The sequence below is a fragment of the Parus major genome, chromosome 3 (genome assembly GCF_001522545.3).
Source record: "Parus major isolate Abel chromosome 3, Parus_major1.1, whole genome shotgun sequence".
In the NCBI taxonomy this organism is placed as follows: domain Eukaryota; kingdom Metazoa; phylum Chordata; class Aves; order Passeriformes; family Paridae; genus Parus; species Parus major.
Window position 1 is genome coordinate 40,386,064 of NC_031770.1, and position 19,013 is coordinate 40,405,076.

Sequence of the window (19,013 nt, forward strand, 5' to 3'; positions counted from 1 at the left end):
CTGGTTTGGGGAGGAGAAATTTAAGTACCTTCTGATCTTGTTTCCTCTCTGACTTTCCTAAAACTCCAATTATGTAGCTAAAATCATAATCTCAAACTGCCAGAAAGTGATGAGAAAATTGCTAATCTCATTGCTCTCCTGTTTGGCTGTAAAAGTCTCTTAGCTTTAGGGACTTATGGTTTTATTTTTCTTGCAGTTTCTAATCAGAATTTAAAATCAATTCAAGAGCATTTTTAGGATGTGATTTTAAGTTCTTATGAATTGACACAACAGAGAAGCAGCAAAGCCAAAAATATCAGTATAAATGTCAGTGGTTTTGAAAGGTCACTTCTTCCCATTTACCTACCAACATCTTTAGTATAAAACAGTGACTTGTAATGTAGTCACACATCCTGTAGTTCATCCCTTCAGCTCAACAGTCCAATATAATAATAGAAAATGACTGTAGGAGCAGATGATTTAGTTTCAGCAGGCATAAAGCCTCATTTTACTCAGAACAGTGTAAACAGGAGTGACTGCTGCAGTTACAAGGCTAATACCACTGTAATGCTTATGAGGAGAGAGGGGAATCAGGCCTGGAGGATTTATTTTAATTTTCTTTATTTTTTTTATTTTTTTTTTTGGTAATGTCCTTTATGGGACATTAGTGGGTACAGGACTGATGATGGTGTTATCGCTTCTCTTGGAAACACAGTGCACACTCATTTCTCAAAGTAGCTTGTATGTAGTATATCAGTCTGCCAAATCAGTAACAATAGGACAGTCCTGTGCTGCTGTTACACAGCTGGAGTTCTTGAATTTAATGAATGTGCTGTCAGCACAAGGGCTCCTCTACTCCACTGGTACTGCCAGCTGAAAGGCTGAATAAAGTATTTTCTCTTTATTACCTTTATGCACAACTTAATTGTCACCAGACAATGTGTTTTGCACACTGAATCATATTTATATTCAGAAAAATTGAATATTCATAAATACCTTCACACATCAGAGAATATGCCAAGTAACTAACTATGGTGCTAAGGATGACATGGTGCACTTACCTTTTACTTACCTCATCTGAAAATGAGCCTGTATGGCCTCCATATAGAGAACCCCCTGTCCACAGAAAGGCTAGAAGAAAAATGCCTTGTTTCAGGTATTTTTTTATCCCTTAAGAAAGTTTGTGAATCAGAAGAATTATATTTAAACTTATTTTATCTTTTATTTCATACCTGCTTTTATTGGAGCCCTCTGCAATGTTACTATAGTCTCTGTTATTCATCCTCACAGTTGGTTGCAGAGAATTCTCCGAGCTGTTCCAATCCTTTCTTTGCAGTCTTCTTTCTCTCCTGACAGTAGCTGATCTTCTTCACTGCCTGTTTCTCAATTTTTGCCTACATATCATTGCACAATCTCAAATGCTAGTGAGCATTTCTTGTAACACTGATTCATCATCTCTTTTCTTTTATCTTCTCCTCTTAGACAGCCAGAGGCATAAACGGGGGGCTTTATGAGGAGAATAACCAAAGAATAAAGGCTTTTGACCTTGCTATGAGTTTGCAGGTTGTGGTCTGAAAATACAGTGATCCCAAAACCAAGCTGAGAGTTCTTAGGAGAAACCAGTTGAGCAGTGAATGCAAAGAATAGAAGAAAGATTCCTAGATTGAGTAAACTTGGAAAGGTGTCATTACCTATCTGTGTAGGGTGTCAGAGGCTGTTTCAGAGATACCTGGTCCAGCTTTGTTGTCTGTACTGCAGGATACTGAAGGATACCAAAATGTAGGAGCAACTAGATGTTTGACCCTAAAGCTAGTGAAGTATATTTTCAGCATTAATTCAGTACTTTTCTAAGTAAGAATGCTTCCTTAATAAGAATTCATCCTGAGTCAAGATGCTTCATAAGTATGAATGTATCATCCTAGTCAAAGCTGAGAGTTGTTTTGTGGAAGTTCATTTGAGCTTTTCAAATAAAATTCAATACAGATGTCATAATGTAAATGCTGTTGGTCTTACTGACTGGTGCTCAGAATCTTGGGGTATATTTTGTGCCAATATCACTTCCTCTGGGTGTCATTGTGGAGACTTAAGCAGCCTACAAAGTATTGTATGCGAAAACATCTGACGTCAGCTAGTGGAGGCAGACAGCGTGGTTTCATTGCTTACATTCAGGGCAGCTAGCCAGAAGCTCCAGGGCTCTAACCCTGGCTTTGCTTTGGGCAGGGCTGTCACAATCTGGACAGATTAATGCAAGCAGAAGAAAAGTTTCATCAGAGAGGTGGTTGGGATAGCATCTAGTAGAGGACTGTAGAGTTCAATACGGAGCTTTACAGACTTACAGAGTATAGCAGGTGGAAGTGAAGAAAAAGACATATTGATCAATTGAAATAGTGGTATTTCTATAAATGAAAAGGCACCCCTTTTTTCAATTTTGCATGTAGACTTCATGTCTTTTGTTTGTTGATCTCAGTGTTTCAGTCATGTAAATCGTGACATTGGATTTAGATCTTTTTTCCTTGCAACTGATAGATAACTTTAAATATTCATCCCCTTCACTCTGCAAACTATACTTGCCATTGTGTCATTGTAAAATGTGTAAGGAGAGCCTTTCCCCTTTGATGCAAGGAAGAGCCTGTGTCTTCTGCACGCTATCTTTATGGAAATGTGCATACATGTATGATGTAAAATTACTAGTGTTCGAGGGTACTTGCCATGGGAGTGTACTGTAGTTATTCCCAAATGAGACCCAAGGTTGGTAAATGTAGGGGCTTTTCTACCCTCCTTTAGCCTGTGTTTGTTCCTCATGGTTGATGAAAACAAGTTCCACTAAAAGCCCTTGTGGACTACATTAATTATGCCAGTGGTCGATTGGTTTGGCCCCAAACGCTTAGTAACAATAGGCAGTTTTAATTAGCAACAGCTCTGATTGCAATAGCTTTACAGCCTCCTGGGAGCATCATGCATTGAGCTTCCTTTTGCATTATTGTCCAGCCATTAAACAACATTTAATTTTCCCAAATTAAAAAAGCACAAGGCATAAAATGCATTATATGTAGAAACAATAACAGAACTGTCTTCACATAAGCAATAATAAAAAGCATTTCCCTATTGGGTGACTGAATGCTAACATTGCTCATTCCTGTGAAGCTTATTGTAAAAGTTAAATATTTATAATCTGTTTTACTTGAACAGTACTGCCCAAACCAGTCTTTTGGATTTTCTTCCTTAGTTGTAGGAAGTTAGTTTACTAACTTAGTTTGCTTCAAAGTAAATATGGCTTGAGGCAGTTACCCATGGCTGTGTGGGGAGACAAGATCGGAACTGGTCTGAAAGGGCTGGAAGTACCAAGCAAATACCTTGAAAAATAACACTGGGAAACCTGCTCTTTACTCTCATACACATTAATTAGATTGTTGGGAAGTATTTTTGCAAGGCCTGTACCATTTATACAGGTCACTTGTGTGGCATGTTAAAAACAGTGATCTTCTGAGCACGTAATCATGGGTTGCAAAGGGTTAAGGATCTTTAGACTCTTTAAAACTCTCATTTTACTGATTCTAGAGTCTTTGCTACTATGGATAGTATAGCACAAAGTATAGCATATGGATAGTATAGTATAAAGAAGCCTTTAAAATTGTTCTGAATATTCTTGGGACAGACTTTTCTGCTGTTGATCCCTACTGTCTGCAATGGAATGTTTCCAGTTTACAGGAGCAGAAATTTTGGCCTGGAATTTTCAATATGATTGTAGGTCTCCCATTCTCCAAAAGCATAGCGATGTTTTGCTCTCACATCATATTCAGCATTATCCACTCTTCAGAGAACTACTTGTTTTTGAAAACAGAGATTAAAGTGGGGTAGAATTGAAATTTTTATTTTTAATTCAGATTGCCCTTGTTTTTGTCCAAAGTTTGAAGGTAAAGCCAAGCCAAAGATTTGTCTTTGCTCTTGAAACCAAAGCACAGGCTGAACTGTTTAACCATGGCCATATGACAAAAGAAAAAAAAAAGAAAAGAAAGAGCAACACAAAACTATATTAAAAGTTGTTGGAGCCGAAAGAATTAGTATTAGAATATTCTTACTGGCTTTTACTCTTCTTTGGCTCATCCTCTTTATTGCACACAAAACTTTGCCAAAATCAGTAAACAGTGTTCTGTCTGAATCCTGGAGCTCTCCTGTTATGAATACTGAGATCCTACGTGCTATATAAATAGTGTGCCTTGGATATAGTGTGCTATATCCAAATATATAGGGGGGCAAAGACCTGCACAGACTTTAATCTGAAATGAGCCTTCAGCTTTATGCAGGGTTAAAGCAGTGCAGTCACCTTTTGACCAGGCTTCACGTTCACATTGTTGAATCTCATACTGAGGACAAAAGTTCTGGGAGCAGAGTCATCAGCAGATGATGCCACCTTAGAGGACTTGTTTGTTGCACTCTTAAAAATTTTTTCATTGCACAACACAGTCCTTGTAATTAGAGACAGAAGTAATAATATGCATGCCCATTTTCCACCTGCTTCTTGTCTTCTCTTTGATGAGATGAAGAAGAAAAAAACAGCAGAAAAGTGGCCAATTTTTGATTAATCTGTCATAGGTTAGTTTTAAGGGTTTAATTATATTCTCAGTATTGCTAAATTTTTTTAATTTTGGGATTGTTTAAACCAAGTAGGTTTTAAAGGTACTTTTCTGAGAGGCAATGGCAGCATAGACTTTTGCATTATGTCTGTCAAAGTAACTGCCTGAAACACTGAAGAATAAATGGAGTATTTCTGTTTCAGCAGCCTGTTTAATCTCTGTATTGCTGCTCAGTGCCAGAGGGCCAAATGCTTACTATTCTGTAATGCCCATCCAGTCTGCTATGAGTTAGACAAAGGTGCAGGCCGTATTGACCATTTTGCAAAGATACACTGACACATGTAAAAGAAAGCTACCAAAATTCAGAATAACATTCTCTTATTTTTTTTTAGCGTATCTGCACGTTTTTAAACTATGCATCTCAGATCACATTCCCATAAAACAGACAGAAATCCTCCTGGCTCCTGCTGGCTTCTGCAACAGTAGTCAGGCTTCTGTCTGTGAGGTGGTTGGAAAGGAGCTGATACTTAGAAAATTAAATGTAATGGAGTGCAGTCACCTCAGGCAGGAGTTAAGCAATGAGGCTGGAAAACACTGCATGGTGCCAAGAGCATTAGCAGTGTGAACCAGTGGCAGGAACATGACACAGGCTGCAGCCAGAGATGCCACTGTACACCTCTGAAAGGAAAATTACTTGAGTGCCTAAGGTCAAATATCCAAAGTCATATTCACACACTGGTCTAAGTATCTCAGTTTCCAAAATGGGGAAGAGAAAGAACTTCTGTTTCATGGGTGGGAAATGCTAGATGGATAAACATTCGTGTAAGCTGGCTGGAATATTTAAGTGCCAAAGTATGAATTTAGGCATCCCTGTCTGCCTGTTTTGTTTTTTAATTTTCAGTAGAGCTACTCAAACAAATATGTACCCTCAGCTTACCTGGCAAAGAGTTTCATTTTCACAGCTCCATGGAAAAAGTGAACCAGCTTTATTTTCACTTCAAATATCTCTTGAAAAATGAGATATTTTTCCACTGGCAGGAGTCTCACATTTGCTGGTCAATATACTCATAAAGCAAGAATGATAGCTTTGCGCAACTTTGTTTAATGAATGAGCCTTCAGATTGCTATAGCAAGCTGGCCAACCAGCCACTGTGTTTGGGAAAAGTCAGTGATTTTCATTTGCTGTAATTTTGGGTGGTGGCTTTTTTGTTTGGTTGGTGTTGCAGTTTGAACAGAGCTCTGGCAGGAGGAGGCAGCCATATGTAACAATAATAGGTACCAATATTTCTTATGTAGAAAAACCAGATTTCATCACATTTGGAAAATAACTGCTTTCAGTGTATCCTTGAAGGATGGGGCAGTCATTTGCACATTACCCTCTCTCATGTTAGGGAAGTCAGGTTAAAAAAGCCTAGCAAGAACACCTGGAGATGAAAATCCATGCTCTTTCCATTATCTGAGCAAAAGCAGGATGAGGGATCTCATCTCCTCAGAAGACTGGATTTTTCACTCTCGTTGTGAAACCTGATGCCATTGTCAATGTCATTGACTGTTTGGCTTTAAATGATTTTTGATTTGTGTAAAGGGTCTTTTTAAAGATCCATTGAAGAAGGCAGGGCGTAAACAGTCCTTGATCATGCCTGGCACTTTGCAAAGGCTTGCTATCACTTTCACACACCACTGTTAAAGACTTAACAAAAATATGCTGCTTTTGGTTTACAGCTTTTGTGCATTTCATAGATGGCGCAATAAAATATTTGAGTTGGGAAGTTCAATACAAATATTTTGGCTTTAATGCAAAATGCATCTTTGAAATAACTCTAATCTATAACCTATACTCACTTCATGTTTCTCTCTCTTATATATATACACTGTAGAAGTAAATGCTAATATTTAAACATTTAGAATCTGATTGTGTCATATTTGTAAGATAAGACTAATTTCTGTGTGAATTTTCAAGTCAGGACAGATCTCATGCTGCTGTTCTATCCAATCTGAGGAGGAATGGCAAAATAGAGAATTACATTTGGTTTAAAAGAGGTAGCTAGTTTGATCCCTTAATCTGTTCAATGGCAGTGAAGAGAAAAAGGATCACAAATGAATATCTGATTAATTTAAATTAGTTATAATTCTGTGAGAGGATAAATTTGAATACTTGCATAATATTTCTCATCTGTTTTAACAAAGAAGTTGGGCTAAAATAAATAAACAAACAAGCAAAGGAACAACCAAATAGAATGCTAAAATTCTATTGAGTTTTTTGAGGCGAAACAGTTCTTTTTCTTTTGCAGTGACTGTGGTTACAGTCTTTCTCAGTAACTGTGGTTACAGGATTTCAAATCTTAAAAAAATAAAGAATTGTAGAGGTATGTGGAAAAACTTCCCTGTACCAGAAACCTTATTTAAAAATTCCAGCAGAAAACTGGGTTTGGATTTTGATTCAAGAGCAAGTCATCCCATTACATTTCAGACCTCTGTCTTATGCCTCCCCCCCAAATTTTTGCCGGTAGGTAGAACCAGAATTTTTGTATTTCAGAAATCTTGATTTGATATAGAGCTACTTGGCTACTCAGACCCAGGGTAGAAGCTGAGAAAAATTTTGGTATATACCGGTAGATGATATTGATTATGATTATATTCTTTCCAGGTAAAGCTAAATGGGGGCTAGAGGTCTCTGTTTTCTAAAGTGGTCTCAGTGCATTTTCAGATTATTTTCTTTGTGTATTGCAGTGTCTTTGCATATGAAACCACACAGATAAATGAGAGCATCTGTCTGTGATTTATCCTTCTTTGTTCAATGGACTAAAGTACATAAATTAATCACTAGGGCTGTGTTGAAGCAATGAAGCTTTGCCTTTTGAGCCACAATCATCGGCCCAAGCTTTAAGAGCGCAAAATAGTGATCAGCTGTACATTGAGAGCTCTCTGAAAATGCACACAAGGGGCCTGCAAGATTTGGTTCCCACAAGTTTTTTCAGAAATGAGAAAGAATATGGGTAGGAAAGTTGCCAGCTTCCTCCAGGCTTTGAGAACCCTCATGCTGATGCGCATCTGAACCTAACGTAAATCAAAACATGTGGCGCCAGATGAGTATTAATGCTGTAATTTAGTCCTAGGTTTTGGTTGCCATCTAGATGCTGAGTCTAAGGTTGAGTGTTTATTAATGTTACCTATTCCTTACAATCAATACTTGGTCCATGAACAAATATTAGGCTTAACTGGAAACATACGTGCATATGAATATGTTCAGCTGAGACTTGATATATTTAATAGGTACTTTTCCATGGATTTTTTACTGGGAGAAACCTGGCCCACATAAATACTCTTTGTTTGATCCAGGTTAATGAACAGCCTTTGTAAGAAGCTAGTAGCATGAGCAAATTAATTATTGTATTTTTTTTGTAGCATTGAGCTACACTTGATTTCAGTCAGAATCAAGGTTACTCGAAAGTGTCAAGAGGTGGCAGGCAGAAAAATTCTTGTAAGAAGAGGTGTCCTGGTTTTAAAAAACACCCCAGTCTTAAAATAGAGTTGTATGAGATGCCCATGCTCTGGCCACAAGGGATGAGGAAACAGCTTACTGTACACAAAGGGTAGGAAGTTGGCATTCAAAGTGCATTATACCACTCCATCCACCTCTTCAGAGAGGGAATCTATCATGCTAGAGAATGTCTGGACAAAAGGAAATCCTGAAAAAATAGAAAGCCATCCCTCCTTTACTAGAGTGAAATAATTTGGGGAATTTTTTTCATTTGTATTGGCTATACTTATAGCAGGAACAGAATTGATGGATTCTGGGTGATGAAATTGGTCAGCTACAGGTAAAGAACCTGTTAGTTTACCTTGAAGGGGCATGTTTGTTGACATGGAATGATGGAGCCACTGCTGTAGTGGACCCTTTTGTCATTCAGTCAACTTCAACCCCTCTGCAGGAAGTGCATAGCTTGAATAGAAATTATCCCACTTCCCACTTTCCTTTCTAAAGCGAACATTTTGGTCCTATGTGGAAATACAATTTGGTCTAATGTAAGTGGAATTCCATTCAATGAAACTTGAATACTATGAAAACTAGTTAAAAATATAAAAACATATTGTGATCAGTTTCCTTGGGGGTGTATTAACTTCACTGGTTCAAAGAGGGTTCATCCTAAGCAAATAGATCAAACTCTTACTCTCATGAGATGTGAAATTTCTTGGAGGGTTTCATGGGTATCAGTAGGATGACTATATCCATCCTAACCATGGTGTATTGAAATAAACTAGCTCAAAGCTTCTGTAAATCTGTAAGTACTTGAAGTGCACTTAAATTTGGCTTAATTATCTAGGACAGACAATTCATGATTTGAATACCACTCTGATTAGCAGAAGCCGTCATACAATTTAAGTATACTAAAATTTTGTCATGATAATATTCTGTCTCTATATCCTCCCAGAAACAGGGCAGAACTGCAATATTAACTTCCTGTAATGTTACACTGCACTCCTCTAGAACTTGCTTGTCACTTTTGGAAGGATTTTTGTTCGCAGGTTTCTTGTTACCGGCTTTCTATAGGGAACACTGAACTTCAAGTCCCAATAAAAGATCCATTTACCATGAAAACCAGCCTGCCTAAATTATCCTTTCATAGCCCATTATGATAATGAGAAAAGGAGGGAGAAGGAACCAACTGGAAGCAGAATTTCTTGGAGTGGATTCTGCTTGTTGTGTACACATTGTGGGGTTAATTAAATTGGAAGGGAATATTTGTATAGTGGTAGGAACTGTTAAAGTGCCATACAGATGCCGATGTACTTTTCTGCAGATTTGACAACTTGTTTCTGTGGAGCACACTGAAATTTACACACAAATACAGCTACTTACATTTATGCAATAAAAACAAACTCAAATTATTTGTAATCATAAAATTCCACATGCTGGCACAAGTTGTGATAAAACACAGCAGAAAAACTGCCTGAATTTCTGAAATCAGGGGTCTGTGACAAGACTAACAAGATAATTACCCTAACATACATAATACTGCACTTGGCATTGTAGCTGTGCAACAGAAAAATGCACAGTTAAATAGATTATTCAAGATGACTTTTCAAGAAAAGTCAGTGCTATTCTCCTCTAGGGCATTCCCTAGTAAACATTAATTAACACTTTAGGTAGCCCATCACAGATTAGTAAATGGAGTCTTTAATAAATAAGGATTTACAGTGCTACATCCTGTTACTGTGGAGGTATTTTTTCTTAAAAATTAATTAATTTAATTTTTAAAAAAGAATTTAAATTTTTTAAAAAAAATATTGTAAATTAACTTGATTTATTGAAATCCAGACTGTTTTCTTAGGGAAGACTGTAAAAAAAAAATTGAACAAAATTTTTATATTAAACATGAAACTTCTCATCCAAGTTTGTCATTAGCTGAAGTGTGTTTCTTATTGACAGAAGATGCAGCATTTCAGCTGCTTGTTTGTAATGGACTGTAAAGTCATCTGAAACCAGAACATGAAAAATGTATTTAGCAACTAATCTTTAAAATGAAAAGGCAAGAATAGCACTGTGACATAGGAAGTGTAATATACATTACATCTAAAGCATTTTATTAAAATTAGCTCTTAGTGGTAAGCAAGAATTTTACTTTTTCATTCAGAAAATGAATGGCCATTGGGTGGATGGTACAAAGGCTCTTGGTGTAAAACCAGGCAAAAAGGTATATTTATTTATATGACTGAAATGCCTTGTGTTGAATCAGTAATGCTTATAAGCCCAAAATAAAATGTAGTTTGGGTAGGAAATGCAGAAAGGTGCATTAACCTGAAATAAATTATCCCAACTAAGGTATAGTGCTGGCTAACATGGTAGACTATTCAGAACGGAATTTTTTTAGCCACGTTTAACTATTTTTTTTTTACTAAGATGCTTGGAAAGTATCTCTTCTTTTTTTTCTGGAAAGGTAAATTTGAAGGAACTAAGTAAAATAACAACAGTGTAAGCACATTCCTTGAAAAGAAGAAACTTGAGTGTCAGTGCTTTTCTGCTCCCAGAAGGAATGTTATTGTAGTAACACATTCCATAGAAAGTTTGATGCATTTTAATGAGTAAGGTATTTATCCTTCTTTTACTGTGGCATAGATCCTTTTCCATACTGCTCACTTTATGAACTTCTGGCATCCATCTGTTATGGTTCCAGTTCATAGTTGTTGTCAGATTGTTTGGACAAACTGTCAGAGATTTTCTAAGTTAATGACATTTATCACTGGTTCTCCTGGGAAATGAACGTTTGTTGACCATGACTCTTCTGACATTACAAAGGCAATTATTGTCAGCACTATGGTAGCTCTTGTGATAACAGCTCTTAGCATCACAGGGCTACAGTTGCATCTTTCCACTACTCCTGCTGTAAATAATTGAATGAAAAGTCTGAAAGGGGATGAATGGCTCCCTCAGACAGGAAATCACACAGAGGATTAATGTTCTGGTTCTGGCAGGCAGATAAGCATTTTAGATAAGTATTCCTTTAGGTAGGAACAATGTTGTAGTGGGGAAAACAAACAGGGAAGTAGTAATGGTGGCACAAATGGTAGTGTCAAAAGTCTACAAAACATTGGACTTCAGAAATGACTCTTTTGGGCACATGGCCTGCTAGCTAACCTGAAGCTCATTAGCCATTGTATATGGGAGAAAAATTATAAGCTATTCTGCACTTTTGTTGAATGAAATTAATGAACTTTCTTCAGCAGATTTGTAATAAGATTCAGTCATTTGGCTCATAGAAAACTGACAGATGTAGTGTATATCATATTCTTTTTTTTCCCCTCTAATTTGTTAGAAATAATCTAGATTTTATCTGCAAACTAATTTAAGCCTGGTGATAAGCGTTCCTCTGCTTGTTAAAATTTCCCATCTGTAAGGGAAAGATAATAAGAAATTAAAAGTTTCAAGGAGGGGAAAGTTCTTCCTCTTTATCTTTAAACCTTCCTTTGATTACTGTCTGCTCTGTTTCCAGTCTCACTTCTGATGTGAAGTTCAAGCAGTCTTTTCTGACTGTCCCTCCTAAAGCTATAAGCCATGTTTCCAGCCCTCCTGTGGCATCTTCCCCATAATTCTGTATATTGTGTACCTCTGAGATTTAAAAACTGACATAAGGGAATAAAAGGACCAGAAAAAACATGGCCTAGTGCAAATGATATACATTTCTGGCTTGAGCAACAGCTTGTAGAAAATCTTGCCTCCAGAAGTGAACCAGTAAAGACCAGTTATCTAAGTCTAGCACTGTCTCCTAAATCACCTCAACAGAGGTGACTGCAGTGGCCTGTGAGTCAGCAGTGCAGTCCTTCACAGGTTGTTTCAATCAGTAGAAACTAGAATTTCACAGAAATTAGGGAGTGTGGTTTATGTGCGCAGCTGAAACAGTATCTGCTTCTGCCCTGGGAATTTTCCATCACACCCTCTCTGTTCAGATACATTTTGTTTATCTGGATGACTTGACTATACTTTATACACCAGTGTATTTTCTAAACAAAGCTGGGAGCATACAAATGTATTTTTTCTTACAAAGCTGGGTTTTGGGGAGATAAGAATACCTGCACATCTGCCATATTATGTTGCTAGTTATAAGGACATAAACCAAGAGAAGGTCACGGTAACTAATGGCACAGCCCCAAGGTTTATCTGTATGAAAGAGACATTAATTTAGTGGAGTTTAAAGAGGAGTAATTATATCCTCTCTCTCATGGCAGCCGCTTCACCCCATGTTCTCTTTTCTGCTTGATTGCATACAAAACATAAAAAGTGAACAACACAGCTAAGCAAGGTGTTTTCTAGAGTTGTCACAGCTTGTTATTTGATAGTCATCATAATCCAGATTCACTGAGGGGAAGATTTATTTTGGCTGCACTAGGAAGATGTTGGTGACAGATTTCTGCTTTGTCAAGCTATAGCTATTTCTGTGAAGGTTTCAACATGCAAATAATTCCTATTTCCGTTTTTTAAAGAATGTTTCTGTCCCTAATACAGTGATTATCTAAGTACACTTTATTATCTAAACACTGGAAATTTGAGAGGTATTCAGTCTCTGTTTATGTGGGTAGACCAAGACAAAAACATCCAAAATCATCAAATTATCTAGATACTCCATTCAATCACTATATGAAACAAAAGAACAAAAGTCATCTAAAGACCTCCATCTGTGCCTTATGCAATCAAGCTAGCAAGTGATATTCTCTTTTTCTAAAACTTTTACATGTACTGGAAAAAACCACACTGTTCTGTAAACCAGGCCATTGTATAGATGGAATTGTGTGCCATTTGGAGTATGAAGGTGTTGTGCTTCCTACCACCTTTTCCCCTGCAGCAGAAATCTTACTGATTTTGAGCATTTACATTTTTGAAAAGCCATCAAAGAGCAGTAATATTCTGCACATGATTAGTCAATTTCTGTCGGTGCCTACAATTTGCAAATCATTTTCTGAACTCTGTGGATAAAAGAAACAAGGTTATCCTAGAGCTGAAATTTGTTAAAATGCACTAGAATATTCAGTCAGGATTCACCTTGTTCTTTGTGCACTGAGCTATTAAAAATCAAAAATAAATCCTTTAACTGGTTTGAAAGAAGATCAAATATTACCCACTTTCTTTTTTTTTTTTTTTTAATAACATTAAAATGACTGTTCTATCACTCAAGAGAATCTCTTATTTATGAAAATTCTACTAGCTTGAAATTTTCCTATAGTAATTTGAATGTCTGTGAAGTGCTTAATATTGAAGCTCTTCATTCTTGCTTTTCAAATATTTAATATTTTTTTCCTAATGGATAGTTTGGAAATTATTTTACTTTTTAACAATTTCAGATGACAGATGACTGCTTTTAAAGTGCCTGGAGAAAAAAATGGCTTGAATAAATAGTCTTTCTTATTTACTGTCTCTGAAATTTCGTATTTACCAGTCTATTAGTGACCAAAAATCCTCAGCAGCAGTGTTACTTTACTGATTAGTGTAAACTGTCTAGGCCCTGTGGTTTCTGCTCTTTCCCTCTTCCCTCATAGTTTCATGTAAAGGCTGAGAATGTATAGATATGCAAGTTTTTCAGAGATACTGAAAGATTTCCGACATACTGATTTCATGACTTAAAAATGTATTCTTCTCGTGGGTCTTTGCTCTCCAGAGCAAATGATACATTGCAAATGCCAGAATCACCAGAAAAGAACGTGGAAGAATTCTCACTGTGTTAAGAGGTTATTTCAAAGCTTGAAAGAACGAGGAGAATATAAACATCCAAATGAATATCTAGACGAATAATTCATTTAAGGAATCCTAAGCAGTTGGATTTTTACTATTCTCTCTGAAAAGAATCTGTACTTTAGGGACAGTGGAGCACATGAGGATTTTTTTAAGGTCACAAAGTATTTGCTTACCCACAGATTATATCCCGTATAGGAAAGGGGGAATTCAAGATATTATTAGGACTATAAAATGCAGCAGCTACATGAAAAGGAAACTAAAGTTTCTAACAATATATAGCCTAAACCAATGTAGCTGGTATTTGAGCTGTAGCAAGCCTTCACAAAGAAAATCCTTATATGCAATCAAAGAAAGATGTAAAATCTGATAAGATATAAAAGATAAATCAAATAGGCGCTTTCCATCTATCTTCTTCAATACCTTTTCTTTTCCATCCAAAAGCATCATCATGTGACCAAGAACTTCAGTCAGCCCTGGAGGAAGCAAAACAGCCCCAGAAAGACAATGTGTTCATTCCAGAGTGTGCTCAGGGCGGCCTCTACAAACCAGTGCAGTGCCATCCTTCCACAGGCTACTGCTGGTGTGTTCTGGTGGATACGGGACGTCCCATCCCCGGTACATCAACCAGGTAAGGGAGTACACCTTCAGCTCTCAAAAGCTGTAGTAAGAGCATGCCCTAGTGCCCATGGACTATCATGGAGATTTCTATTGCTGGTGGAATTACATCTTATAGGTTTTTTTCCACTATAAAGTGAAATATTTTGGGACTTCCAAAATTAAGGCCAGATGGCCATGGACTCTGCAATGGCACAGGCAGTTTGCCATCCAAGTCCTCTTCTATGCTCCTATTTTGTGCTGGGAATCTAAGGCTTGGAGTATATCATGGATAATCCCAGAGGAAATCCCACACTCCTTATCCTGGATATAAAGAGCCAAGTAGGATGGTCTATGACAGAAACCATGTCCAACCTCAGAAATGCTTAGTTATTTTTCCAGCAACCTCCTCAACTATTTCATTTGATAGGCTTCGATGGAACAACTCCTCAGGAACCCATAGAGAGGAAAGATCATTTTAGTGTGTTACTAATAGAAGTTTAGAGTTCAGTCATCTCAGCTGAGCTGGATACATGGTGAAATATTGTGAGCCACATAGTGCAGATGTAGGCAAAGAGCATATCAGGTTCCAAAGGATGTTATTTAGGTTGGTTATTGAGGTTTGGCCCTTGTAGAAATGATATAGAAGCTCATATAGAGCTGGCAGGCAGTATAGGTATCTTGATGTAATCATAACTCTTTCATAACTTCAGCAAAATCTTTTTTATCATTTGCATAAGGTTTGTGAAAGAAACATGCCTTATAAGCTTAAAATTGTGTATTCTTGGGAAGGACTTTTTCACATATTCTTCAAGTGCTGATTTTTGCTAACCTTAAGCATTAGTGTAAACTGTGTTAAGTGTTACATAAGTGTTACACCTTAACCTTTGATTATTGCTAACCTTAAGCATTTTTTGATTTTATCACTTAGAGTGATTTTATCATAACAGAGTTGCTGTTGGTCAATCAACTGTTTCTGGCAAGTTGAGGTCCATAAATGGTCAAAACATAATAGTCTAAATTTGATCCTAAAACTGTAGGGTCAGTATATGTATTGTGTGAGTATCTAAAGATGATTTCTAGAAATTCCAGATACTCCCTTTTGTGCTCTTTCTCTGTTCTCCACCCCTAGTTTTTTTCACTGTTTCTTCTATTTAGTACTAATCCTTCTTCGAATTATTATCTTAAATAATTTTATTTCCTATTCCCTAATTTGAGTCCAAATCATCTTCTTGTGCTCATCAAGCAATGGGGCTTTTGCTGTGGTTTAGTTTTTGTTGGCTTTTGGGTTTTGGTAGGGTCATTTCTGATTTTGTTTTTGTTTTGGTTAGGGTTTTCTTTCTTGTGGGTATTTTTTTCTTGTGGGTTTTTGGTTTGTTGTTGTTTTTTGGTTTTTTTTGAAGGGGATTGTGGTGTTGTTTCTTTTTTTATTTTTTTTTTGGTTCTTATTAATATAATTTTATTATAGAATCACAGAATAGCTGAGATTGGTAGGGACCTCTGGATGTTCTCTGATCCAATCCCCCTACTCAAAGCAGTATCATCTAGAGTGGATTGCTCAGGACTATGTCCAGTTTATTTATTCCAGAGTATTGCTAAGGATGAGGAATCCATAGCCTCTCTCGGCAGCCACTAGGTTTTAGTGTTTGATTGCCATCAGAAGTTTTTTTGTTACCTTTGCATGAAATTTTCAGTATTTTATTTTGTGGCCATTGCCTTTTTTCCTGCCACTGGACATCAGCAAGAAGATTATAACTTCCCTTTCATTATTTCCTTTCTGGATATTTAGAGACAGCATTACGATCTTCCCTGAGCCTTCTCTTCTCCAGAGTGAACATTGTCAGCACTCTTTCCTTACTATATCAAATCTTCCAGTTCTGTAATCGTATTCGTGGCCCTTTGGTAGACCCACTCCAGTATGTCCATGTCTCTGTTGTTTGGGGAGCTCAGAGCTGGACACAGCAATGCAGCTAAGTCTCATTCTCCCACTGTGAATGAGAGGGCAAGGATCTCCTCCCTTGACCTGATGGCAGTACTTTTTCTAATGCAGCTTGGGAGGCTATTTACCTTCTTTGCTGCCTTATACTCAGCTTCCATCAGAAATCTAAGGTTCTTGCTTCAAAGTTGCTTTTCCAGCTGGTTGGCCACATGCTGTACTGGTGCAGGGAGTTAGTCTTTACCAGAGGCAAGAATTCTGCATTATCTTTTTTTTTTTTTTTTAACTTCATGAGATTCCTGCCAGCCCATTTCTGCAGCCTGTTGAAGTTCCTCTGAATGGCAGCACAACCATGTATCAGACACTTCCTCCCAGTTTTGTATCATCTGCAAACTTACTAAAGTTATTCCATGTCCCAGCACCCCAGTCATTAAGGAAGAGGTTAAACAGTATTGTCTCTACAAGCTTTGTGGCACTCCACTGGTGACTGGCTTCCAGTTGAAATGTTTCTGCTGATCCCGACTATTTGAAACTGGCTGTTCAGCCAATTGTCAACACACCTCACTGTTCATTTTTCTCGTACACACTTCATCAGTTTGTCTATGAGAATGTGATCAGAAACAGTGTCAAAAGCCTTGCTAAAATTAAGATAAATAGTATCTGTCCATCTCACCTTATCCACTGAGAAAGTTATAGAATCATAGAAAGCTGAGGTGTGGGCCAAGGATGATTTCCTCTTCATAATTCCATCCTGACTACTCTCAATCACCTTCTTCTTTTTTGTATGTTTTGAGATAACTTCTAGGAGATTTACTTCATCACTTTCTCAGAAACTCTCGGCCAGGCTCTCTGGCTTATTTGGTTCTTCCTTGCCCTTCTTGAACACAGTAGTGACATCTTTCTTCCAGTCCCCAGGAACCTTCCCCAGTCAGTATGACCTTTCAGATATAATAGAGTGGCCCACAAATCAGCCAGCTTCCTCAGCACTTGTGGGTGCATCCTATCGGGTCCTATGGAGTTGTGTATGTCCAATTTGTTCAAAAAATCCCTGACCTGATCCTTCATGACCCAGGATAAGTTTTCCTTGCTCTAGACTTTACTACTGCTCTCAAGGACCTGGGATTACAAAACTGGGGAGGAGGTACCATTAAATACTTCTGCCTTCTCTCTGTCCTTTACCACAAGGTCTCTTATCCCACCCAGCAGCAGGCTCACACTTCTCTTGTCTTCTTTTTGCTTCTGATATGCATGCAAGAAGTTCTTCTTGTTGCCTTCCTGCTCCTTACCAGATTCCTAACCCCATCCCGGCACCCTTGAACAGTGTCTGCTTATTCCTCCTGTATCAGCTAACCATGTATGCTTCCTTTTTAAATGTGAATTTTGTTAGGTGCACTTTGTTAATCTGTGTGGACTTTCTGCCACATCCTGCATGTCAGGATGAACCATTTATGAAACTGGAGGTGGTGATCCTTAAAAATCAACCAGCTTGCTTTCCTATTCATATGTATTGTGTGCATGCAGTATGTGCCATTTTGGCTCCTACTGTCATACAGACTGGGATTCTAGGTCTTCCCAACCCCCTTGATGAATCACTTATGGACCTAGAATCAGTCTCTGTCTCTTTTTTTCCCTGTTTGGTCTGCTGGGCTCTTGTTTTTTGGCAACTACACAGTCACTCAGCTGTGGGAGAAGAGGTGGCAGGAAGACCTTTCACTGTGCTGCATGTCTCTAAGGTTGGAAAATTAGATTCAATCTTTCCATGCATATGGTTTAGACACAAAAGTGCTCTGCCTGATGACTGATACTAAAAAGCTCAGCTGCTATGTTCTTGACCATTTCTAATTTTTCAGCATTGTTAGACTTAAGGTCAGTCCTCAGTGAAGCTCTGCGGAAGTAAAATTTATTGATATCCCCAAAGAGGACATTTCTGAGCACAGATGGGTAAGGAGAGTACTCAGTTTTAGGAATTTCATACTAAATAAAGAATGACTGGTGTATTTAGGAATCTACAGTCTTGGTAAACAAGCAGGTGGGATTACTGCCTGGAGTTTAAGAGGAATGTCTAGACCTCATTTCTGAGAAATATTTAGGTGGGCTGGAATCCCATTAATTATTTCTTGGGTTTTTTTTTTCTGTATTGATAAAACTATTCTTTTTTTTTCCTCAGGCAGAGGGAACTAAAGGGGGATCAGAAAAATGAGGAATATACACTTTTTGTAATTCTTATAAAATGGAAAGGATGAATAATGAAATAATGAAAAATGAGGAATATACACTTTTTGTAATTCTTATAAAATGGAAAGGATGAATAATGAAATAATGAAAAATGAGGAATATACACTTTTTGTAATTCTTATAAAATGGAAAGGATGAATATGTGAGTCTTTCCTAGTTTAAACATCCAGGGGCTTGTGCAAAATTTGGTGTATTATCTTCCAGTTTTCCACTGCAAAATATCAGTCAAAAGATGTTAAAACTCTACCGTAGGTACTGATAACATTAGAACTCCTGGTAGAAAGATGGATGCATAGCATACTGAAATCTGTGTTCTGCAAATAAGGATCAAATCACTAGGGGACAACACTGAAAGGAGAGACAGATCCAGAAAGTTATTGCCAGAACAGCTCAGCATTTTACTTGCTATTTGTTTTGAATGTATTCATGAGGATGATTTTTTGTGGTCATATTGTAAGGTTCTGAACAC

The 19,013-nt window shown here is 37.4% G+C and overlaps 1 protein-coding gene across 4 annotated transcripts in view; it reads left to right on the top strand.

Moving 5' to 3' along the window:
* SMOC2 (SPARC related modular calcium binding 2) overlaps positions 1 to 19,013 on the top strand; it is a 140,470-nt gene that overhangs the window by 81,853 nt on the left and 39,604 nt on the right. For all 4 annotated transcript variants that reach the window (XM_019006134.2, XM_015622695.3, XM_019006135.2 and 1 more), the window contains exon 8: positions 14,221 to 14,407. In XM_019006134.2, the coding sequence (XP_018861679.1) occupies positions 14,221 to 14,407 (187 nt within the window). The remainder of the gene's footprint in view (positions 1 to 14,220; positions 14,408 to 19,013) is intronic.